General features: G+C 43.4%; 1 protein-coding gene across 1 annotated transcript; it reads left to right on the plus strand.

The window, feature by feature from the left end:
• The first annotated feature begins 934 nt into the window (after positions 1 to 934).
• Positions 935 to 25,210, plus strand: LHCGR (luteinizing hormone/choriogonadotropin receptor). The gene is made up of 11 exons (XM_066547798.1): positions 935 to 1,071; positions 8,913 to 8,984; positions 11,822 to 11,896; positions 13,528 to 13,602; positions 14,126 to 14,200; positions 14,289 to 14,366; positions 16,906 to 16,974; positions 17,617 to 17,691; positions 18,821 to 19,006; positions 21,490 to 21,570; positions 23,916 to 25,210. The coding sequence occupies exons 1-11, from the start codon at positions 935 to 937 to the stop codon at positions 25,111 to 25,113; spliced, it is 2,121 nt and encodes a 706-aa protein (XP_066403895.1). The 3' UTR covers positions 25,114 to 25,210.
• Positions 25,211 to 26,698: the final 1,488 nt, after the last annotated feature.

Here is a 26,698-nt window from a genome sequence, read left to right on the forward strand (position 1 = left end):
AGAGGGATAGGATGATGTACCCATACCCTTATTTTACAAAGCCTCCTCTGAGGAACGATTATCTTTTTGGTGGCTTGCTCCATCACTTGCCATAAATAAGGTCCTGATTTCTAACTAGCTTCCAACTAGATTCTTTCTAGATTCTCAAAGCTACAGTTGTAGTAATAAACAATAATAACAACAGCAGAAAAATGTTAGTTACATGGAAATCAGTCCTTTACAAAATGGATGGACCTTTGTGAAGAGAAGTAGTGCTGAGAACATGATTGCTGCTTCCACACAAAGGCTATAATTGATCATAAAGTAACAAGTCACGCACTCAGAGATGTCTCCCAATCACCCAGCAGGCAAATCACAATCCTTCACCAGGGATACAGCGAGGGTGAGTGGAGCTGTAAAGAGCGTTTGACACGGACATTTGTATCCCAACCCCTTCCATCCTCCAACGAGGACGCTGTAAAAGCATTTACCCCCTTAAGGGAAATGAGGCACATTTTCCCCCAGGCACGAACTCTCAAAGGCTTTCACAGCCAGATAAATGGGTGCTTGCAGGGCCCACACCTTCTCACAGCTTTCCCACTAGGAAGTGGGGCACTGGGGGTTTGAGTTTTCCCCTAGGAACGGGCAGCATCGCTCGTGGTCCCTTCTAGGCAGGACCGTGGGGACCAGAACTTCTGAAAATCCACGGAAACCTTCTGCCAGCCACCTGTAGGCTTTGCAGTCAACTTTCCCAGGTAGAGCAGCCGCGGAAGGAAGGCTGTTCCCCGGGGGCCGGAGAGCGGCATCCCCATCCCCATCCCCATCCCCATCCCCGCGGGCGGGCGGGCGGGCGGCGCTCCCGCCCCGGGGCGGGCGGAGGCGGGCGGAGGAGGCGGGGGCGCATCCCGGGGGCTGCGGGCGAGCGGAGGCGAGCGAGAGGCGAGCGGGGCCGGCCATGGTGCCCTGGCTGCTGCCGCTGCTGCTGCTGGCGGTGCCGGCGGGCGGGCGCTGCCCGCTGCGCTGCGCCTGCACGCACGGAGCGCTGCGCTGCCCGCCGCCCGCGCACGGAGCGCTGCCCGCGCCCGCCCGCGCGTAAGTACCGCGGGCTGCTCCCACCCACAGGGACAGCCACGGGGTTCGGGGGGGACAGGACGGGGGGACTGCCGTGCCTTTGGGCCCTTGGAGCATCCCTAGCCGCGCGGAGGTGCGGGACGCGGGGCCGAAGTTTTCAAAGTTTCAAAGTATGAAACGGACGCAGAGTTTTCCCCTTGGGAAGGAGGCGAGCATCCTTGCGGGACTTTTTCTCGTCCAGCAGCCTCAGTGACAGAGGAACGGGGTGCAGGTGTCAGGGCTTTTTCTGTGCTCTCGTTGCGGCAGGAGGCATAAACAGCCTTTCTTGTTCCAAAACCAACGCCTTGTAATGGCATGTTACGTTTAAAGAAACCTGATTAAAATCTTGAGAAGTAACCTTAAGCATTCTGTCAGTTCTAGGTGATTTCTCAAGATTTTAATCAGGTTTCTTTCTTTCTTGTTTTTTCCTTTCCCGACCCTGTTGGACTTCTTGTAACCTCTTCTCCCAAAGTTTGTGTGATTAATTTTCCCTCTATCCTGAAGCATCAAAATCCTCTTCACAGGGCTCATTGCAACTCCTTGAGGTTCAGCTCATTGACAAGTTATTGACTATTTTCTTTTCCCCCTCTCTTAGTAAAAAAGCTGCTGAAAAAGCTGCTGCGAATTTTGACAGGTGTTTAAATCTCTGCAGGGTGGTCCATCATAACTTTCTGCTTAATGCTTTGCTGGTAATTAGGATTAAATTAAAATAACAAGGCATCATGGGCATTCCCTTTCCCCACTCACACACCATAGTCCAAGCTCATGGTCTAGGAGACCAGACCAAATAATTGATACATGTAGTTATTCAAGTGTTGTGTTGTTTATGGGCTCAGTTACAGCCCTGATCTAAACAATCATGGCGTCAAAATATGGGATTAGAGGAGCAGCCAATAGGATTGTTGCCATTTCCAGGATCACTTGGTTATCTCTGCATGAATTGAGCTGGGGTTTTCATATTATGACCCTTTGGTAACAAAGTCTGTGTTTTCCATTCTCATCTGACTTGTTTGTAAATTTAACTCGCTCTTGAAATTCCCTAGGGGTGATACTAACCCTGATCTCCTCTTCCTTTTCTCCCTAGCTCAAGAATGGATAGGAGCAAGACAACCTAATTTGTACTAATCTAAAGCCATGTAAACCATTCCTCCAAAGTCAAAAATTCTAGAAAAATCTGTGCCCTGGATTTGTTCCCTCCTTACTTCCCTGTGTTGCCTTAAGTGTCAGAGAAAGCAGAGCCCATGGGAGCAGGAGACTCTCCCATCACATTTCTTCCCCACTATTCACAGCACATGCAGAGCTGGCAGTGGATTAAGCATGTCTATTAGGATGATGCACATCACAGCCCAGAGAGGTTATCAAGAGCCCTAAACGTACCTGATTTTATTCTTTCTCTGTGTTGGTTTCATCTTTTATGTCTCCTTTTTCCATCTGTCACCCCAAGAAGAAACCACATCTCAACCTCAGTGATCATGTTAGGACAGATAATGGGTTTATGGCTGCTGCCATTTCTGCCTCACTGAGAGCAACAGGGCTGGGTAATGGACAAAAGGAAGAAAAAAATTTCCTTTCTACCTTCAATATAACATTTAATCCTGATGATTGTACACAAAGTCTCACTATTAGGCTGGCTGTAGAAACCAACTTTACAGTCAGAAAAGAGTTCAACCAAGATTTAGCTCAACACTCCTACAAAGAAAATATTTACACTTAGAGGTTAAAAAAATCCCTGTCTTTCACAGACATACCCAGCTCCTTCTGCTTCCAGCCTGATTTATATTGAACCTGAACCTATACTATTAAAATTTCCATTTCTTTGTATTTTTTAATAGAAAGCTTGCATTCATCATTCAATTACAAAGCTGTACATATGAATGTAGTCGCTAACCCCACAGGTGTACACGTATTCTCACTCTTTTGTTTAGTTGTTATTCAACCTCTTTTCTTTCATCTCTTCCTCTGATTTTCATACCAGTTTCTTCTTATCCATTTAGCTATTATCTTCTCCTCTCTCTCTTACTCTTTCCCCTCTCTCTTATTCATACAGTTTTTGGAGCTCTGTTACTGCTGACTGTCTCTCTTTCCATACTCTCCCAGTCCTCCTAGCTCTCTCCTTGCCCTGCACAGCTCTGTGCATGAGAGAGAAAGCAAAAGAATGTTAATTTTTTCCCCTCATAGCCACATCTGTAGCCACGTGCACCAGGGGAATTGCAGCCTGGTGCTTGCAAGTGCATTAATAATTTGGGGGGAAAATGCTACTTTAGGTCGTTCCAGCACAGTTCCTTCTGCCCATGTCCTTCCATCAGTGCCAGACCTCTGAAAAGTCCTTCTTAATTGTATGGTCAGTCAAGAAAATAAGCTCCAATATGTAACTCTAGCTAGATCTGAGTAAAATCTGATGCTGTAATGATCTGTGCTTCCAAATGTATTTTTGATACTTTGCTATATCCGTAGTCTATATCCCATAGGGAAATTTCAGCCATTTTTCTTTACCCGAGTTATCCTTGCCATGTGACACTATTGCTAAAAAACTTTTTCAAAATTATATGGCTTCTGACAGGTGGCAGAGTTATGGGGTTTATACAGTCCTGAATTGACCATATTTTTTCTCAAGTTCCTGTTGTTAGTTTGGACATTACACAAACACTATAGAACCTCCATTATTCAGACACCTTTGAATGCCCTTAGGCTACAGCAGCTACATGTCCTCTTAGTCTCAGAAGGAAAATAATCTTTAATACACTATTATATTTTGAAACAAAACATTATTTTTCTTCTTTTGAAATCTCATATGTACTTCTGGGGGTTTAAGCAAAGTCTAGTTGCAAAGGCACCCAAATCTAACTGTGCAGCAATGGGCATTGGATAACTTAAAACCTTTTTGCCCCTTCAAAAACCTCATTTCATGGTGAGGTTCACTTTCCTGTATCTGAATGTGTAACCCTGCATGCAGAGCTTCTGCAGTTGGGTGAGTGACATGTGATTAGGCACCAAATTACAAAATATCAAATACAAAACTTTGTGGCAAAAGCCTGAAGAAGTAGATAGTTCTATCATGTCTTCACTGGGGACATATTTGGCTCTTTGGGATTGTCAAACGAATTCAGTTTCAGGGACAAAGTGTCTTCCATAGGAGATTATATGACCCATCATCACCTAGTGAAAAATGCTACTTTGGGTGTTTCACAGTTCACATTTCAGGTAGATAATGCCCAATATGCAAGGCTTTAAAAATCAATGCCAACCCTTTACACTGTCCCCCAGAAGCTGATAAAAATCCTAGGAAAATAGTGATTTTTTGGCCATAGTTTCAATCAATATTCCCAATCTTCCCAAGCTTAGGGATGCTGCTGAATAAAATGCTTGCCAACAGCAGTCTACCTTATGTGTTCACCTTTTGGGCATTAAAAATACAAGTAATCCTATAAAATAGACATATTAAAATATAATAACCAATCCAACTACAATAACTCATTCACACCTCTTGCTATTGGGCCTGTGCTTTTTATGTTGTTATTATTATTAATCAGCTCTACTAAACACGTTTTGCAAAAGGTCATTTCTGTAATAGAGCAATTTCCTCCAGTGGTGTGAGTGGGCTTGGGCTTTGACTCCTCCTCAGCAGGACTGAAGTGGTCCTGAGCTCTTGGGGCATCCAGAGCTCTCAAAAGTTTTTTTAGAGCTCGAGTCCATGTGGTGGCAGTTCCTGTCTTTCCAAATGCTCCTGGATAGCCTTACATACATTTAGCTTGGCCATTTCAAACCTTATTGCCTAGAATTTTGTACCTTGAAAACCAGTCTTGATAAGATAGAAATGCCAAGGGCTGCTGAATGCCAGGAAGTCTGGCTCCACTTCTTTCTGTCTTTTCCCAAGCATGAGAAGTCCTGCAATTCTGTGGAGTCGCAGTATTGTCAGTGAATGACAGCACTGAATACAAGTATAAGCACACAAGTCATGATGCATTAGATATGAAAGAAACTTTACAGGTTTTCTTAAAAGAGCAAATATTTATCCTTTAACAAAAGTCTTCAAAACAGTGCAGGTGACTTGTATTAAAGATGGGTGCCTCCCTCCTTTCATGAGCTACAGAAGTCAGGCCAGCAGTGTGGGCAAGTTAGATGTATAGAAGCTTTGTAGCTTTGTAAAAACATTTTTTGTCAAAAGCTTCCTCAGCTGAATGGCCATATCTGAGTTTCACAATCTGAGTGCTGTCAGAAAGAAATCTGAACAGGCCACCCCACCAGGAAGAGAAAGCAGATGAGACACCTACAGACAGAGAGCAACAGCCTCACATTGACAACTCCTGGTCCTCAGGGGGGGCTTCAACCACAGCAGGACATAAGCAATTCAAGAGGTTCCTGGAATTCTTTGATGATAACTTAGTTTCACAATCTGAGTGGTGTCAGAAAGAAATCTGAACAGGCCACCCCACCAGGAAGACTGAGCAGATGAGACATCTACAAAGAGAGAGCAACAGCCTCACATTCACAACTCCTGGTCCTCAGGGGGGCTTCAACCACAGCAGGACATAAGCAATCCAAGAGGTTCCTGGAATCCTTTGATGATAACTTCTGTCTCCATGTGATAGAGGAGCCAAGGAGGAGAGGTGCAGTGTGGGCCTTGTTCTCACCAACAAGGAGGGGCTGGTGGGGAATGTGAAGCCCAAGGGCAGCCTTGGCTTTCAGGACCATAATGAGTTTGAGGATCTCAGGACAGTGAGGAGGGCACACAGCAAGCTCATCACCCCTGACTGCAGCAGCCTTTGGTCTTTTCAGGCACCTGCTTGGCAGAGTCCCAGGGGATAAAGCCCTGGAGGGCAAAGGGGCCCAAGAAAGCTCCAGATCAGCTCCAAGCTCAGGAGTGATACATCCCAAGAAAGAGGAAGTCAGGCAAATCACCAGGAGGCCTGCATGGATGAACAAGGAACTCCTGGACAAACTCAAACACAAAAAGAAGGGAAGAAGGTGGAAGCAGGTACAGGTAGCCTGGGAGGAGCACAGAAAAATTAAGCAGACAGGATCAGGTTAGGAAAGCTGACACCCTGATGAAATTAAGAAAAGAGGAAACATAACCCCCATTTTTACAGAGGGAAATAAGGAATACCCAAAGAAATACATGCCACTCAGTCTCACCTTCATGCCTGGCAAGATCCTGGAGCAGATCCTCCTGGAAGCCATGCAAAGGCACATGGAAGCTAAGGAGGTGATTGGTGACAGCCAGTGTGGCTTCATTAAGGGCAAATCTTATGCCTGACAAATTGGGTGACCTTCTAGGATGGGGTTACAGCAGTGGTGGATGATAAAAAGCCACTGACATCATCTACGTGGACTTGTGCAAAGCATTTGACACTGGCCTGAATGACATCCTTGTGTTAAAATTGGAGAGAGATGGGTTTGATGGGCGGGACACTTAGTGGATAAGTGGTTGCACTCAGAGCTGGTCAATGGCTCAATGTCTGAGTGGAGAGCAGGACAAGTGACACTCCTCAGGGGTCACACTGGGACCAGCTCTGATTTACACCTTTTTTGGCAGCGTGGTTGGTGGGACAGAGCTCATTCTCAGCAGGTCTGGGGATGGCCCCGAGCTGTGTGATGGGATCAGCACGCTGCAGGGGAGGAGGGACCTTGAGAGGTGGGAGAGGCTTGAGGCCTTGAGGCACTGCAAACCTCAGGGAGCTCAGCAAGGCCAAGTGCAAGGCCCTGCCTGTGGGCCAGGGCAATCCCAAGCACAAATACAGGCTGGGCAGGGAATGGATTGAGAGCAGCCCTGGGAGGGATTTGGGGGTGCTGGTGGAGGAGGGGCTGGACATCAGCCATCAATGTGTGCTGGCAGCCCAGAAAGCCTGTGGTATTTTGGGCTGCATCCAAAGCAGCAGGGCAAGGGAGGGGATTCCCCTTTACTCCACTCTTGTGGGAACCCACCTGGAGAGCTGTACCCAGCTCGAGGGCTTCCAGCACAGGATGGATGTGGAACCACTGGAACGAGTCCAGAGGAGGCCACAAAAATGCTCAGAGGGTTGGAGCACCTCTCCTAAAGAGACAGGCTGAGAGAGCTGGGGTTGTTCAGTAAATATTCACAGAATCATAGAATGGTTTGGGCTGGAAAGGACCTTGAGGATCATCACCTGTCACTCCAAGCCATCACCATTACAACCAGCATGCTCACCCAGCAGCACGTCACAGGGAGGCAGTAGGCTCAGGGCCTGATGTAACTGAAAGCCAAGATTTTTGGTTTTATTTTTTGCACCTTCAGTCACATTTCCATTTCCTTTGTTCCTGAGCTGATGGTGCAGGTATAGGGTTATGGAGCAGGAATTTCTCAGCTTCTACTTTTTGCTTCTTCCTGAAGTTCTTTTCCTTTTGGCTCAGAGCGTTAAAACCTACAGCAGATTACTTCTACCTGTCTCTACCCTTCAGGGAAAAAATACATTCTTCAAGCTGCATGACTTAGCTTCATTCCTGATTTAGCTAAACCTCACACAGAGCAAAACATGCCAGCATCAATCTAGAGACAGGTATGACCCAATCACAATGGAATGACAAACATATCTATCCTTGTTAGGTAGGGAAGCATTGTTATTCCCAGTTTATTGACAGGGAGACAATGTCCAAAGGAACTAAATTATTACCAAATCATACAGACTTTTTGGAACATAGCTAGGAAGTGACTTCCAGGCTCCTTGGTACATCCAGATTTGTAACCCCTAGACACAGTATGTATACAGCCTGCCTTTCTAATATGTAGGTATGACATGTTTTTAAATATATAAATATATATAATTATATTTTATATATAAAATATATAAAATATATATTTTATATTTTATATAAATTATATATATATATATATATAAAAAAAACTTGATGAACATTTAACATAAATATTGCCAATAACAAACATATTTTTTCATATAAAGGATTATGATAACAATGAAAAAAAAAGCAGGTTATGTGAATAGCATGAAAACATTTCAGTCAAAAAGCCTTGAGGGGGTAAGTTTAAGGATGGGAAACAAATGTCTCTGATATTTGTCATTCTAAAGCAAAATGGAGCAATTATCTGTTTTCACAGAGATAACATTTTGAAATATGTTAAATATTTTCCTATGGTTGTTATCAGGGAGAGTGTGGTCATGGATAGATAAATTGGCTGGTAAAAGTACTGTGGTTCAGATGTGGAGAATGGTAAAATGTGGCTCTGCCTCCCACATCATTGTTAATTTCTCAATCAGAGAAACTGAAAAATTAAAAATTAAAATGCACACTTGCTCTGAATCAACTAACCACACTGATGCAATTTATTTAAAAAAAGAATTCCATTATACCAGCCTGATTTGAAGTTCTTCTACACTTTGTGCACAGCCATGTTCATGATGCCACACTGCAGCATTACAGGGATATTGCTGGGAGGAGAACATGGTGCAGCCAACACAAAGATACTGTTTTAATAGAGAAAGCTTTATATGAAAGCCACTTCTTCTGAGGATCAAACTTTAAATAGCCTGTAGCTTCCTTTAACTGTGAATGTAGCAGCCTACTTTCATCAGGCTATAAATTTACTTAATATGTTATGATTATTATTGATCTGATGATTACTCTCAAATTTATGTTGTTGAGGAACTGACCCAATATCTTTTGAATTCCATTTAACTGAGATCAATGCCAAATGGATCAGGCCCAGAGGCACAGAAAACTGTGGGAAAAATAAGGTGGCATTATGCTTTACTGGTTTTCTCCCTACCATAATGGTACAATTATAAACAAAAAAACCCCATGCCTTACAACTCTTTCTTCCCTCTCTTCTTTTTTTTTTTTTTTTTCAGATCATTTACTCATCTCCCTGTAAAAGTAATCCCATCACATGCATTTGAAGGACTTCAAGATGCCTTCATCATGTAAGTTGTCAATATTTTCCATAGGCTTTTCCCTAATTTCTTACCAAAATCATCCTTTTATAATAATGTAAAAATGCTAATATGCTCTAGTGATGAAATAAAACCACAGGGGAAGGATAAACATAGCATTCCTTTTCATGTAAACAGTACACAAAAGATCCTTTGAAAATGTGTGATTTTCAACAGCTGTTTAGAGATCAAATAATGAAATATTAATCATGTCAGAGAGAACTGGATACAGCTTAGTAACTGATGAAGGGAGCATTTGATTAGCAGAGGAGATTGATTTCTATTATCAAACATTACCTCTGCAATGACAGCCATGGCACATTATGCACTTGTAGAAGACCCAAATAAGGCATTTCTTCAGCATTTTGCAGTGAGAGATAAGCTTGGCAGAGGATCAGTAGGATTGAGCCCTTTCTTTGATCTTTCAGTTTGCAAGTGCTGTAATTTTGCTCACCGGGTCTGTGCTGCTTCTAGACCCTCAGCATTGTACCTATTTTCCATCAAGGATTCAGACCATAAGGCTCTTCTCACCCCTCCTGCCCTCATTTCTGCTGTTATTCCAGCTGAAATGGCATGCTTGAGTCTCCATTATTTTTTATTTTTTATTTTGTCTGCATTGAGTGGCCTCTAAAGGACAAAGTTGATGCACAGCAGTGCAGTGAAGAGCAGGGGAATGACCTCCCCCAGAACTTAAGCAGCAGCACAGAAGATGCTGCTTTCTTTTCAAGGTGCACTTTTTGTACTTCTCTGCTGCACATATCCAACAGCAATACAGTATTAAAGCAGAATCCAGTGGTGCTGTATTCTTGCATCCACTTGCATCTGAATGTTCAATGAGAACTTGATTATTTTCACACTGGAGACCAACTTAAATCCACAAAATTTCTCCTACCTGTATGACTTGAGGCTACACTTCCTCAAACTGTACACATGTCATATTCTCTATAAAGAATGCTTTGTTCTTGGATATCATCCCTTCCATAACAGGAATTTAATTGATCTTTTTTTGTGCTTTTAATGAATCTCTCCAAATTTACTGTGTGGAAATCAATGTATTTTTATGAAGTTGGTTTGTAGAACACTTCATCATTTTATTGAGATTTAGCGCTACTTTGAAAAATGCATATTTTATAGTTATAAATCTCTGAATAAGCTATTTGGCAACACATGACTCTCCGAGACATGCTAAATTATTCTCATGCCCTAAGTCATTCCAACATATGTAAATAGAAAAACTGTGGCTCACAGGGAGGATCCCATGGAAGAACCATGTTTCAGACCCCAAAAAAGTTCTGTGAGCAGGCACTGATCCCTCCCAGCCTGTGAATCAGGCCACTTATTCTACATCCATCTTTTATTTATAATTAACTGATGCAATACCAAAAATAACATTCTCACTGAATTATGATGATGAAAAAAATCTTTGATAGTTCTTTAAGACACACATACACAGTAACTGTGATTTCTAGTGTGCATCCCCCTTTGCCACTACAAATGAAATACAGAACTTATTCTGGTCTAAGGGATTTTGTATCACCAATAGAGTTGTCTTCTCATAATTGCAATTGAATTAACCTAACACTCAGGATTGTGACAATGCTGACTCTGATGGTGTAAACACATTCCAGTTGTTTGGAAAATGTTTTTTTCCTGGGAGTGTATAATCTTAGGTTTGCTTTGTGTGCCCTTCTAGTCAATTCTGTTGAGAAATTTTGAAGATCTCTCCCTTATATATGCATCAATGTATACTGTTTACTTTCAGGACTCAGTTTTGCACCCTCTTAGATCTTAACTATCACAAAATGACTGTACATCCCAAAGATGCTAAACAATCTTTTCAGGCTTGTTAGCTCTGGTCATCAATTCATAACTTCTGGAAGCTTCTAGGCTGACATTCTTTTTTGGAAAATTCATTTGCCATCCTTCATTTATGCTCACCTGGAAAAGGAGCAACTTATCAACTTGTTCACCAGTTCTCTGCTTGGAAGCTTTCAGAATCTTCCCTTTAGGCTGTCATTGTAAAAATTTAATTAATAATAAATAATTGGAAAAAAAAAAGGCAAAATTTTCAATGAAACTTTGTTTCTGCTTTGCTCCTTTTAGAATTAATAAAACATTAGAGCATTTAGCAAGCATCTAATAAATTGGTTCGTTTTTCTATGTCAGTATTGATTAATCTTGAGTACATGTGTGGAACAGGATCATTGGTACATCACAATCCCAGAGTGCCACCACATACTGTCACGTTTGTCTGTGTCAGGATGAAAAGAGCCACTTCCTTTCAGTTTGCATACATGTAATGAAAATGGCATTTAAATCCAAACACTGCTCATGAAATGTGCTGAATCCATATCTGTGTGTTTCCATATCTGTGTGTTTCTACATCTGTGGATGAGAGGACCATAGTTCTGACTTGATAATAACATGAAGCACTGGGAATGTTATCCACATCCTCACCCCACAAATAAATTCACTAAGCAGAACCAACAGTGGGAGGGAGGAAAAGGCTCACGAGGCTTGGGTTCACTCTGCTTGCATTAGTTCTGGCCCTCAGTCTCAGCTTACCTGCAATTTACTGAGGAAATGGAAATTGGCTCTTACATGGCACTTATTCCTAAGGGTTGGCTTTCCCTTTTGCCAAGACAGAAAAAGGCTGGTCCTCTCCCAAACCCCACTGGCACAGCCAGGATGTCTGAGGTGAGCCATGGACAAGACTGACAGGAGGGGTTGAACAAGTGTGCATAAAGGAAGGAAATACAAAGTGGAAAGCCAATTTCTGGGGTGTTTTCTGGTAATGTATTGCTTTGTGTCTGCTGTTTTCATTGTAGTGAAATCTCTCAGAGCGACTCCCTGGAGAGAATAGAAGCGAGTGCCTTTGACAGCCTCCCCTCCTTGTCTGAAATGTGAGCACCAGTTAAACAAAGGCATCCACACTGTGGTTTCGGATCACTGAGGAGTAAACAGGCTGCAGAGAAGTATTCCTGAACCAGATCTGTCTCTGTTACTTTGATTGGCTTTGACTGAGATCTGTGATGAGAAAATTTCTCTCCAAAGTCCTCATAAAACAGTGAGCACTCTATAAGGCCTGGCCTTGGAGATCTAGAGACATCCCTGCACAGAGTCCCACTGCTTTCAGTGAGCTCAGTGGCAGGAGGGGAGCTCTGCCACTGTCAGGTTTTCTAAGTGGGGAAATAATTTGAGATGACAACAGATGAGAAAAATCTTTCTTTTGAAGATGCCATTTTCAAAGCCCTACATTATTTAAATGCAGCTGCTTAGTATGCATAGCTCTTCTGTGGAGCACTAAAATATTACTCAAACAGAACAGGCACTGATTTTAAACTTGACCTCATAGCACAGGCATCTGAGAGAGAGAGTTAAAAGCAACGAGTAGAAGAATGCTCTGAAATATTTAGTGAAATTGGAAACGCTAAATCTGATTCAATATCTCATTACTGCCTTTTTCGCACAGCATGACCAGTGAGTGGCTGAAAATTGTGCAACTAAGGACAAATTCATCTCTTTTTTCTTTCATGTGTGAACACACTGAAGCCAGTCACTCACATTAAGCAAGGGATATAGATTAGTCAACCTCTGACCGAGTCCACCTTCCACTAGAATCAGTGGTGTGCTCAGGGAAGGAATGAAAGATTTGACCCCATGCATTCATCTACAGTTTATGGATAGCTTGTCTTATGCCTGTCCTTCCAAAACCCAAAAGCTAAGCAAGGCCATTCAAGAGCTATAGGAAGCTGGCAAAAAACCTCCTTGAATCTTGGGAGCTGTGCAGGACTCTCATTGCAAGGGCTTGATGTCTCAAGCTGCACTCAAGTCCACATTCAATGAATGATCAGGGTAGTGAGCTCAATGGCATCCTTGAAATTCAATTTTTTTTACCATTTCATATGCTAAAACCTTTGTATTTTGTAACTCACGGGCTGGGAGGGAGCTGGGCTTCAGTTATTGGCCTTTAGGGCAAACAGAGCTTTTCCAGATAGTTCAGCTGCAGGAAGTGCTCCATGATTAAGAGATCTGCCCATTTTCTGAGTGACCACTGGCAAACAGGATTTCTCACACATTTCTCTCCCAGTTTCTCCTGATCCACTTCTACCAACCACTGCTCTAAGGAAGTCCATGGAGCTCCTAAGAAGTTAAACTATCTGAGGAACTGCCTTTCCTGGCTAGGAAGAACATCAGTAATGTAATGGAAACAAGGGATGATTTGAAGGGATCTGATTGTGGAGCAAGGACCAGGCACACTCACATCCTCAGGTCCAAACCCAAAATGTTAACTCCCACCAGTGATCAGGATATCCAAGCCAGACCAGCTCAGAGAACATGAGAATTCAGGCAGTGATATCTTTTGTTGGCTGCCTAAAAATTGCAGGCTGTTTTTATTACCAACAGCACCTCAAAATGCACCCTGTAGCACATTTGCAGGCTGTTTTCTGAGAAAGTAAATTGCAAGCAAAACGCAGGGTCCTCCCAAATCTATACTGATTATAATACTGAAATTTTTTTTCCCTCACTGCAGATTAATCCTGAACACAAAAAATCTGTTGCACATTGAGGACGGAGCATTCAGAAATCTTCCAAGGCTAAAATACTTGTAAGAAAGAGTTTTATTCCTTTTCTGTTTTCTCTATTTATTCTTTTCTCCAAAGGAGTATACAAATCAAATTAAGGAGTGTAAGGAAAAAGGTTTTTCATGCATTACAGTATCCTGGAGGTTCATACATTGCTTACAATAGCTTTAGCCAATAGTGAGGTCTTTCAGTGTACAAGGGCAGGGCAGTGATGGACAAAACAGAAGTCTGCAGAGTAGTTCTGATAAGTGCTTATTTCTAGAATAAAGCTTGCATTTTAACAGAGTACTAAACAGAAGATGTAACTGAAATCTCTCCCTCATGCTTTATGTAGTGAGAACATATGCTGCTCCTCTAGGACACTGCTTGAGAATTCTGAAAACTTGATTTTTACAGGTCTTACAACTACCTTTGGAGCCTACATAAAAAATTAGATTTGTCAGTCACTTTTTAAAGTACTGTTAAACTTACACCTACCAAGTCAGCTTCTTGTTGCATATTCTGGTAATATTTCCATCTATAAATAGGAATTATGCTTTTCTCCAGGAGCATTTGTAACACTGGAATAAGACAATTTCCAGACCTGACACAGATCTTCTCAATGGAAGCTCATTTTATTTTGTAAGTAGAGACCCATGCTAACCCAGCTGTGTTTTCCATCTTGCTCCTGAGATGCTGACAAAAACTCCTTTTTTCTTTCCTTCCAAAGGGAGCTCTGTGATAACTTGCGTATGACAATTATACCACAAAATGCTTTCCAAGGGATGAACAATGAATCACTGACTCTGTGAGTAAAATAATCCTAGCTCCAGCTCCTTCTGTGAGGATAACACTTCTGCTTGAGGAAAGTGGGTTGACTTCATGAAAATCTTGACATTAAGCCCCATAAAAAATAAATATGTATTGTGTGCTGAATTTTAAATGCCTAAGAAACATAGGGATGTTCTTCAAGATGAAGAGCAGAGTTTTATTTAGGAAAGAAAATAGGACCAGAGATCTAAATGTTCATCTTCCATGCAATGTTGTTTTTAAAAATACCATCACCAGGATATAAACTACAAAAACTGCACTGGAGGTCAAAGTCTCTGTTCTTACCTCAGGGATGTGGTTTCTTGAAACAGTGCTTTCAGGGACCAAGCAGTCTGGGGGAGCTGAGCTTCAGCTGCACATCCCTGTGAAGAGGAGGGATGGAGACACAGAATAAATGGGTACAAACTATGGCTGCTGCTTCTTACCCTGATTTCTTTTGCCTCATCTCATTTTCCTATAAGATCCCTGTAAGTCTCCACACCCAAGAATTTCCTTTTAGCCAGCAGTGGGTTGGTTCCTTGTTCCAGCCCCCTGTGAGGTGTGTGGCTTTGATGCTATGAGATGCCCCACCTGAGGAATGCAGAAAGCCAAGGTGTAATGTCCTCTGCCAGCACAGCAAGAGCTCTGTATGAATTTCACAGCTCACCTGGCTTCAGGAAAACTTCCACAAAGTAGTGCTGGAAGAGGAGAAATCACAAGCTGAGCCTCTTGGCAGGATTTAGGCCAAAATGTGGGTTTCCCAAGGAAGGACTCTGTGAGCCATAGAGAGCAGCAGCAGGTGTGGTAGCCACAAGCCCAGCTTTGGGGGCCAGGCTCCAGCTCACATCCAGAGGGAGCCCTGCCCGAAACTCCAGGAGTATTTACACCTGCAAAGGAGCTGCAAGAACTGCAGCTGATGGGCTCTTCATCAGGCTAATGTGCCAGCATGACAGTAATTTTGGCCCAGATTTTATGTATTGACCAATACCTTCTGGAAAGGAGAGAGGAACTGGGCATAAATGTGACTGAATGCTACTCCTACATGATGCTAAAGAGGAGCAATTGCTTGGATTAGTGCATCATTTCATCTTACGAGCCTCTTTCCTCCCAGCAAGTTCTCAAAATAACTCCAGAAAAATTATTATTCTGCTAATGGTGCAAGAAAATGAACATAAAAGAGATGGAGAAAGGTGCTTAAAGTCTTTACTGTAACCCTAAAGTGTATTAAATGGGAGGGAGTCTAAGTCAGGAAACAGCCAACAGTCATTTTTCTCCCATCCTTTTGTGATTGGGAGCTCACCACAAGCAGAAAAGAATTATCTTATCAGCAGCTTCCTAATTGTAGAGCTCCATGTTAACTCCACCCCATGTTGTTAGCTGTAATTAGGGGGAGTAATTCCTCCTGCGACAGCATGGTCTGGTGAAACACAAGTAATCTGTGGAGGTGTAAAGTCACCCTGCAGTCATACTTTGCACTGCAAATAGCTAATTTAGCCTTTCCAGCAGTTAATGTTTCTTGGGGATTGGGAAATTGATCCCACATATTGTCATGGTCTTTAAGGCTATTACTAATTTCAGCATTGTGCTGAGGTAGATACCATCTATCAAGTGGAGCCAGGTGTTCCCCACACTTGAGCACTTGGTTCCATAGGGCCAGTTTGTGCTATCCCAGAAGCAAGTGAAAAAGCAACAAAAATGTTGTTTCATTCATAAACAGTTCCAAGTTTTCAATTAAAGAAAAAGTAATAAATTCAAGTGACTGTATTGAATTTCTATTGGATACATGAACTTAATATCACATTAATATTAATGTGATATTAATAGACCCATAGGTCACATCTCCTGCTGAAGGAAAAGAGCTGAGGTGTAGCAGAGCTCAGGCCTTAGGTGTCTGGCCCCAGGGTGGGGAGTCAGGAAGCAGGGTGGCATCCAGTGTCCCTGTGGAGTGCAGGGGACAGCAAGGCTCCCACAGCACAAATCAAGCCTGGCAGCAGCACCCTGGAGAAGCTGGTAACTCACTGCCTGCTGGATGATGCACAGCTCACCCCTGCCTCTCTGCAAAGCTGTTCCTTGGCAGATTTGTCCATCCACAGAGGATCTGCAATCCAGCAGCTCCCTCCAGGCTTTACAGTTGCTTTCCACCTGACACCTCTCTCAGCCCTGCTGTCTTCCTGCAGGTGCACCTGCAGACACCACAAAATCCAGGTCTCCTGCCTCCAGGTTGTTGTCTGTGTGCCAGGAGCTTACCTGGACTAATGCCTTGTTTCTGGATCTCAGCCCCAGGAAGGCACAGGTGAGCCCCTCAGCAGGGGGAGGATCTGTACCTCAGCAGAAGTTCTCTTCAGCAGCTCAACAGGAAGGAGCTTAGACAGTTTAATCTGCACCTTTCTTAATTTAAGAGCCATATTACCTTCATTCTTTACAAGCAGAGACTCTAATCATTAAAATGAATGCAGCACCGAGGTTTGAATCTTGTTGTACAAAACATAACCTCACCTTTTCCAAATCTTTTTTTCTTATGTTTATTTAATCTCCAGCAAGTTGTATAAAAATGGATTTGAAGATATCCACAGCCATGCCTTTAACGGGACAAAGCTGAATCAACTGTGAGTATGCTATCTCTCCTCAGTAATTTACACAGTAAATATGAATTTAAATAGTCAGAGGCTCTTCCTTCAGTTTAACTGGCTGTGTCTTCTGTTTCCCAATACCCATGAGAAAACTGCAACTTTCAGTGTCATTGTGACTCAGTTGTTAATCTTGCAGCTAGCTCTCACTGCTTTTCCTGAAACAACATCCCTTAAAATAGTACAGCTTTTGTGAGAAAAGCTCATAATTCTTAAGAAAATTTCATAAATTAGTGTAGAACTTGAAACAGTAGCCCAGACTAAGGAATCTACAGTTTATGTCTGGAAACATCAATAGTTTTTAATCCCTCTCACACACTGAGGGACTAGTGTGTTGGTTTGGGCAAAATGAATATTTGCTACTGTAGTGAAAGAACCAGCCTGGTTGTTCCTGGTTTAAGTCAGAAGAATTTGGAATTTATCACATTTAAGTGTAGACGATGATGATCTGATGGCATTAGAGGAAGTAAAGGTCACATGGGAAATACAAGCACTCCCCAGCCAGGCAGTGCAACAACCACGGCTGTGGTGGGAGAAAGAATGGAAACAGGTGTGAAGAATAAATTAAAAAAGTGATTTTTAAAACACAGATGTAAAGAGATTTCATTTTTGGTTCCACAGGATCCTGAAGGACAACAAGAACCTCAGGCGGATCCACAACGATGCCCTGAGAGGGGCCACAGGGCCAGATGTCCTGTAAGTACCCACAGCTCCATGACTTGAGTCTCCTGTGGGAACTGCACTGTGCCACCAGGGCTGTGTCACCACGGCAAACACAGGCTTCGAGTCTGGAGGGAGATTTGATCTCTTACCCTCTGTGTACAAAGTGGAAACATGGCAAGGAGATGCCATGAAATTAGAGAGTGAAAGGAGTTCACACAACACATGAGTTCTAGTGTCGGCATTGATCTCCACCTCTTAGACATTTTGGTTTTTGCTTTATTTGTGTCAGATCCTCCTGATCCTGTATCTTATATTCTGACATTGTAAACTAACTTGTCTTTTGGTAGGATGGACATGTTTTGGCAATATATGGGTTTAGAACTTGTTTATAAAAGTGAACCAGTTGATTGCACACTGTAAGTTCATGCTGAATAAAATTTGATTTATTAATCAAGGACTTACTGGAGGGCTGCCCTGGCAATAAAACACAATAGCTTCTGCAAATAGCACTTTGTGCTGCACATGCCTTTTTTGTGCCTTTTTATTGGTGCTTTATGGAACATGGCATTACTGGCATCACTTTCAGAATTGTGGGCCTTTTTTTCCTTTGTTTAATGTCCTAATGGACATTTTTCACACCAACAGCCCCTCTGAAGTTACTGTAAGCCAAACTGCTTAAGTTTGTGTTGGCAAGAATGATGGCATTTTGGGGGTTTTAATTAATAGCCATTTAATTAAAGCACCTAGAACAGCCCTTCAGAGCCAAGCAGAGAGCGAGGAGGGTGTCCTACCTGTCAGCTGGCTGGAGAGTCACTATTGCCCACCTTCTTCTCTCTGTGTCTCTGGCTTAAAGAGGCATCCCTTAATCCATGCATGAATTTCCAATGGAAAGGTCAGGACACAGCCCCTGGAATGGTGGGTTTCAGTTTCCCCAGGACCAAGGGAGCTCCTTGCCTGGCTGGAGCTGCTGAGCCTCGGGGATGCTCTTACCCCACTGCTCTGTAGTTTCACAGACCATGTCTCTGGGCTGGCCATCAGGTGCTGAAGCAGCTTTGTAGATCTGAACCTTCATGAAAAAAACAGTTGCTGTTAGCTACTGTCATGCTTTGGTGCTATTTTTGTAGGGATGAAAAGAAAAGTGAATGCTCTCTTTGTTTCACAGGGATATTTCTTCAACAGCACTGGAGTCCCTGCCTAGTTATGGGCTTGAGGCCATTCAGGTCTTAAATGCAACCTCATCTTACTCATTAAAGAGGCTGCCACCACTGGATAAATTCAGCAGTCTTCTGGAAGCTGTCCTAACATATCCCAGCCACTGCTGTGCTTTTCGAAATCTAAGGACAGAAAGGTAAGTCCAAAGAGCACATTATGGTACTGCAGTGCTTCAGAAGTTCCAAAATGGCAATTCTGCTTTATTCAGCTCACATGGCTTGATCATTTTTATTCCTGTTACAGGGAAGCTATGGTGCATTGCAAGGCCTTGCAGGAAACAGCAAATCTCTGCTAAGGCCAGGAAAATTATGTCCATTTATTTTAGAGCAGAAATGGATCCCATCCTGTGCCCCGGATCTGCCAGCAGAAACATTATTCTAAGCTTGTTTAAAGCTTACATTTTTCTTGGTATCTCAATTAAAAGCCTACTGGCATACAGAAGACAAACTTTTATCAATAGGACATTGCCCTAATTAAAAATAAAATGAAACCCCTGTAGCCTTTAGCTTAATTAATACAGGTGATATGATGACATAGTAGAAAGGGCAAGCTTTCAATTACCCACCAAAATTTAATGCCTGCTACAAGCCTACAGAGAGAGATTACACAGTTTAGTTCTAACTATTTCAAGTAATAGACAGTATTGTTCTCTCCACAACTGGAAACTGTGGCACAGGGAGAGCTTTGCATCCACAAACTTGGGGCAGTTAACCCAAGACAACTGGAGCTCATTTTTCAGCATTTATGGTTCAAAGAAACCAACCTCCAGTTGACTTCAGGCAGCTAAAGCAATCCCACATGGGTTTAGTTTGAGCCATGGAGGTGCCTCATTTCTCGTCCATCTCAAATGAAGGCCACAGCAATGACTGAGCAGGCAGTTGTGGGAGGCCTGATCAGTGTCACCCCCCTGCCTTCACTTCAGGGATGTCCTGGAAAGGCAGGAGTACATTCCAATTCTTTAGGGTAGCATTAGGGGTTAATCTATGCTTTCTCTGCCTACCTCATTTTACTAAGGAGTTCTTGATTCTGCAAGAACAGAACAAAGAATCTACCGTTAAGCATTTCCATTGCTAATGAACTGATTCTGTCACAGATCACATCTCTGAGCGTATTAAATGCAGGAGCAACTCTGGCAGAAAAGAAAAGATATTTATTCTGATAAAGATAACTACATTTCTGATGCTCTATTATTTTTGGGGTGCTTGACTTTGAAGCATGGGCATGGCCTATAATAACAGACGTGCCTTAGTAAGTCACTTTCTTATATTTATATTAAGTGACTGTTTTCTTAGTAAATTGCTGGGGAGGAAATCCCATGCAAATCAGGAAATCAGAAAAACTGCTCCCCTACCAGGGGCATCAGCGATGAGGTGAGACAAAGCCATTTCCATTCATACTGGTAGATACCTGGCTGCGACTTTCAAAGGCTCAAACCCAGAAATTTTGCCAAATGTATCACCTTTCAACTTGTACTATTCAAACTGCTTTACTTCAAGCATGCAAAGTCTCCCTCCAGTTCCCAGACAGCTTTTAAAATAGAGTCACCTGGGGAAGGTTCACCCCATGCACCAGCATGGGCTTGGGGCTGAGCTGCTGGAAAACAGCTCTGCAGAGGACCTAGGGACCCATCCCTGAGCCAGCAGCATGTCCTTGTGGCCAAGAAGGCCAAAGGTGTCCTGGGCTGCATTAGGAACTGCAGTGCCAGCAGGACAGGGAGGGGATCCTGCCCCTCTGCTCAGCCCTGGTGAGGCACCTCTGGAGTGCTGTGCCCAGTTCTGGGATCCTCAGGATGAGGGAGACATGGAGCTCCTGGAGCAGGTCCAGTGGAGGGCTACTAAGGTGGTCAAGGGTCTGGAGAACCTCTCTTATGAGGAAAGGCTGAGGGAGCTGGGGCTGTTCAGCCCCCAGGAGAGAGGACTGAGAGGGAACCTCATCAATGTCTGTCAGTATCTGAAGGGAGGGTGTCAAGGGGATGGACCAGGCTCTGCTCAGTGGTGCTGGGAAATGGGACACGAGGCAACAGGCAGGAGCTGATGCACAGGAACTTCCATCTGAATATGAGGAAGAACTTCCTTCTGTGCAGGTGACCAAGCACTGGAAGAGGTTGCATGGAGAGGGTGTGGAGTCTCCCTCACTGGGGATATTTCAGGACTGTCTGGAATGTGCTCTAGGATGACACAGGGAGGTTGAACCAGATGCCCCACCATGTTCCCTGCCAACCTGACCCATTCTGGGGTTCTGTATCGGGCCAGTTTCCCAGCAGCTGTGAACAGGCACTTCTCCAAAAGCCAGCCTAACTGCTTCCATTCATCCTGGTGGAGAATCTGGCCCACTTCAATGCAGTATTTCAAAATGCACCATTTAATTCAAGTTCAAGTTATTTCAATATTAAAAAAAATACATCTTACACGATAACCAACCTGAAAGACCATCCTTACACATCCTGACACTGCCTATTTTCACAGCATTTGAAGTCTTCTCCTTCCCACTTCCAGATGTCTGCAGGAACATTTATGCTGCCTTGAGGCCAGCAGTGTCTCTGAAGATCACTTGCAGAGAAGACAAGGCTTTGGCCAAAATCCTGCCTGAAACTTAACTTTCTTCTCATTCTTCTTGCAGACAGAATTTGTTGTTTTCCATTTTTGACAACTTCTCCAAGGAGTGTGAAAGCACCATGAGGAGACCGACTAACGAAATGCTGTAAGTACCTCTCTGCATAGAGATGATGGAAGTAGCAAATACAGACCTCCTCCCCTTTCTCCTCTTCACATGTTTTTTACTAAGCAGGTCTTTGCCTGCCAATTCAGTCACCCCTACAAGTTGCACAGCGGTAATTTTACTATCATTAAAGCAAGATTTGGATTTTCAAAAGGAAAGGGGAATAAAAAACCCTCATGATTTCACAAGCTTTCTCATTCCAGTTTGTCTTCTGAGTTCTGAACAGATTTCAAAATAATGATTAAATATTTACAGAAGTTAGTGGCCTACATGGAGACTTTCCATTCCCTGAAATAAATGCTGTTATTGGTGTGATTCAAAGAAGAGCTGTTATTGTTCACTTTTTTTTTTTTTTGCCTATAGAAAGGATAATCCAAACTCTGCATATCAATAGTTTTCCATGGTAGAATGGAGTCCCTGATCCAGAAGTGTGATGACCCCGTGCCAGTGGTTTACTCCGTCTAAACATGTCTTTTCATATCATCACAGTTTTGCTTGACAGTGTTCAGTGTGACAATGAGAAAGGCTAATATCAGAACTGTTGTGTTGGCTGTGCTGGATGGCACAGGCTCTAACCCAGCTTTTAAGGGAGAAGTTTAAAGATTTGCTATTCTTCATCCCTCTGCAGCTACATGGGAGACCTTGGGATTTCTTAGCAGCCCTGACGTGGCGTCAAAGCATTCTAAAGTCTAGAAGAAACAAGGTTATGGTCACAAAATCCCAATGGCTAAATACAGCTGAAATGTGATTGATTCATTGGGATAATTACTTCCTTGGACATTATCTTGTTTGCTGGCTGGTGAGGCCTCCTACAATTGCCATTTGGTTTTATCTGTCTGCTTGTTTTGGATTAGCATCTGTTGCACTCCTGCTGTGCATTAAATAGTCTGCCCAGCCTATTGGCTCCTGAAGCTTTTTACTTTGGCAAATCCCAATCCCAGCAATTCTCCCATCAATGAGCAGGCATTATAATAAGCAAGTGAAAATAAGGTTATGGTTCATGGGCTTAATGGCTGCAGAACCACAGCAGAAATCATCTGAAAGTCCTGAATTCTTACTATTAAAAAAAAAAAAAAATCCAGCTTTCACAAAGCAGCACATTCACACAGCCTCTCAGAAAATCACAATCATTTTTACAAGTAAATAGAGTCAAATGTATTCCCTGCTCTTCCAGTTTGAGCCAGGCAAGTAAATGCAAGACACTGGGCAGTTTTCCATATACAGAGAGAAGTAAGGATAATGAGTTTGGGACATTATTTGCCCCACAGGAATAGTTGAAAAGCAGCTCAGTTTCATTTGCTCAGTCTCAGTTAAGACCCTGCTCCAGAAATATTATTTAATGGACATGCTTCTGTAGATGTAGAAGCTTAAGTGTGTAGTTAAATTATCCTAAAGCTACCACTTTTCTCAAGAGTTGTCCTCAACAGAGATATTTTCCAGGTCTCACACTGCAGACTGAGTGTTTGCCCACCAAACACTCACAGTCAGGATGATTTGGAAGTTGGGAAATGGGCACCTGATATGGCAGGGAAGTGCCAGAAAAGACAGTGTTTAGTTTCAACACATTTCTTTGGCAGGCTTATCACCACACTCTTGATGACCTAGAGATTTCAGAAGTCTATCTTAAAAACCTGCATTTTTTTATTAGACATTGGGTGCAGCCTAAATTTAATAAATTCCTAACTACCATTGTGATTTTAGTTAACCATGCACTTCTACTCCTTCCCCTATAGTACTGTGAACAGCAAATTCCTCAGCATCTCCCAAGCCATACATAGTCTCAGGAATTTGTTTGCTAAGTGCCTTTCCTAAGGGGAGCAAAGATGCACAGTTAAAATCCATAGGTTATGTTAGTATGGCTTGTAGAAGCCTGTGAAACCTCTGTGCATCAAACCTGTAATCCATCAGCCCAGGTGTTGCTGTAGCTTGGACTGCAGCCAACCAGCAGCATGGGAACCATGGCTCCTCCACAAAGCAGTAAAAGTGAAGTACTTACAAATAGGCAAGTTCTAAAAGAGAGCATTTCTGTGGACGGGACTGTGACCCCTGCTGCTCTCCAAGGCCACTTCCCAAACACAAAACATCCTTACAAGGCTTCATTATTTGTAAACACCCTGTAGAAACACATGGAGGAAGGCACTGTTTTAGAACAACTGTTATCTGTTGTCTTTTGCAAAAGAATGCAAGTGGCATGTAACAAATAACTCACTTCTGTTTGGGGGGTGGTTTTTTCATGGTTACAGCGATGACTCCAACAGCACATTGCTGTGGTCAGCAGAGGGGAAGACGCACCCCTTTGGAACAGATTATGAGAGTTCTCCCTACAGCTACTCAACCATTTTCGATGACAGCGAAATGGCCGGCTTTGACTTTGAGTACGACTTCTGCCAGCCTAAAGTCCTCACGTGCACCCCGGAACCAGACGCCTTCAATCCCTGCGAAGACATCCTGGGCTACAGCTTCCTCAGGGTGCTGATCTGGTTCATAAACATCCTGGCCATTGCCGGCAATTTCACCGTGCTCCTCGTTCTCCTAACCAGCCACTACAAGCTCACCGTCCCTCGCTTCCTCATGTGCAACCTCTCCTTCGCCGACTTCTGCATGGGGCTGTACCTGCTGCTCATCGCCTCGGTGGACGCCCAGACCAGCGGGCAGTACTACAACCACGCCATCGACTGGCAGACGGGCGGCGGCTGCAGCACGGCCGGCTTCTTCACGGTGTTTGCCAGCGAGCTGTCGGTGTACACGCTGACGGTGATCACCCTGGAGCGCTGGCACACCATCACCTACGCCATGCAGCTGGACCGCAAGCTGCGCCTGCGCCACGCCGTGCCCATCATGCTCGGGGGCTGGCTCTTCTCCATCGGGATAGCCCTGCTGCCTCTCTTCGGGGTCAGCAGCTACATGAAGGTCAGCATTTGTTTGCCCATGGATATTGAAACGGGCCTGTCCCAGGCATACATCCTGCTGATCTTGGTGCTCAATGTTGTCGCCTTCATTGTCATTTGTGCTTGCTACATCAAGATTTACATCGCTGTGCAGAACCCAGAGCTGGTAGCCGCCAACAAAGACACCAAGGTCGCCAAGAGAATGGCCATACTGATCTTCACAGATTTCACCTGCATGGCCCCCATCTCCTTTTTTGCCATATCCGCTGCCTTCAAAGTTCCTCTCATCACGGTGACCAACTCCAAGATCCTGCTGGTTTTATTTTACCCTGTCAACTCCTGCGCAAACCCCTTCCTCTACGCCATTTTCACCAAAGCGTTTCGGAGGGATTTCTTCCTGCTGATGAGCAAGCTTGGCTGCTGCAAGAGCCGAGCAGAGCTCTACAGGATGAACTATTTCTCTGCTTATAACTCCAACTGCAAGAATGGCGGCGCAGCCACAGCCCCCACCAAAGCCACCCAAGCATTCCTGCTCTTGTCAGCCTTAGAGAAGCCCTATCCTGCACCACGGGACAAGACATCTCACAAGGAAAATTTACCCAGAGTGCCAAGTTATCCTTTGCAAGGCCAGTTGTGATTATCTTAGTGACTAGGGATTGTTTTACAGTGTCTTGAACATTTCATAATAAATAAAAATACCAGTCAGTAATTCTTATGCAACACAACTGTTCTGACATTCGAAGTGGTGTTTTCCCTTCTCTTCCTTTGTGATGATAGGTGTGGAAAGTGGCTATTAAGCAAAACTTTTCTGTGTAGGGAACCAGAAGAGTCCAGGAGTAGTCAGTCAAGTTGCTCTTGAAGCTAACAGGTACTGCAGTGATTGCAGCCTGGCTTCTTTTTCTCCAGATCTGCTTCCCTGGAGTATTTAAAGCCTGTTTGCTACCTTTCATGGCTTCTTTTTTCATTCCTATCAGCTGTGCTGGCATTGTTAGTTTAAAGAAAGAGGCACTAAACTAGAAGCCTCCATTTCATCAACAGAAACTTCCAATTACACAGCCACCTACACACAGTTAAAGAAGAGCATTCAAGCAATAGGCTGTAAAGATGTCACCGAGGAGGAAAGTTTATCTATTGAACCTTTGTCACTGGCAATTTTGCAGTTTACATTAGATCTCAGGCCGAGCTGGTGGGTAGTTTACTTAAATTATTAACCCATGCACAGCCATGTGTGATCTGGAAATCACAAGAGATGCAAAACCCTCTCTGCTGCACACAGGACTCAATTTAGGGCATCACATGTGCACACACAAATCAGGTAAAGGCTACCTCTCAGCAGCAGGAGAGCTGCTTCCTGCACAAGCAAGGAAGTGCTGCCTTCTTTTCCCTCCTCGGACAGTCTCAGGAATGATTTCCACTGGTCCACTCTCTGACATTGCCAATGCCATTCAGGAATGCACCAGGGCCTCTTCAGCACACACAGTCCAACTCTATTCCCAGGTGATGAAGCAGAGTAGCAGAGTAGTTACCTTTTTGTAACAATGTTTTCCCATTAAAATCTCTCTTTTCTTTCACTATGCATTGTCTGATGCTAAGTGATCATGCTAAATGCCTGGTCCAGATTTGTGACTGCACTGCTAAATTAAGGAAGTGCAGAGTCTGATACATAAGAGAACAGTACTACTGCAATCACTTTAAACCTTTTACATTCTCCTTTTCAGCTGAGTCCTTTGCTTTCAAGTCTGCGACAGCAACTGAGTTCCAAAGCACTCCTCTTGTTGCCAAACACTGCACCACCAGCTACATTTGCTTCACATTAATGAAAGCAATTCTTTGTACCAGTGACTGGTCTATCATTAGTTCATAATTGTGATAATTAGCAATAATATCTCTGACCCACTCTTACCTTCAGCATAATGCCATGGTTTCAATCAGTGCAAAAGCTCTTGATGTAAGCACAGCTGTGCTCACGAGCAGTTCCACAGGTGGGAATGAAGCAGGATTGAGAACAGAGGAGACTCTTAAAACTCTGTGGTTTAGCAATCAATACAAATACCATTTGATGCACCTCTTTACACACACCAGCCTCTGATATTAGCCAATGATCCAAAAGGACTATGATAGAATATCTAACTATAATCCAGCCGAAGGTACTAGTGTAAAAAAATAGCTACTAGGCCTAAAACTTCTCTGTCACCTACCTCAAAACTGATTTGTGAGACTCA

The sequence above is a fragment of the Molothrus aeneus genome, chromosome 3, assembly GCF_037042795.1.
Source record: "Molothrus aeneus isolate 106 chromosome 3, BPBGC_Maene_1.0, whole genome shotgun sequence".
NCBI lineage: Eukaryota > Metazoa > Chordata > Aves > Passeriformes > Icteridae > Molothrus > Molothrus aeneus.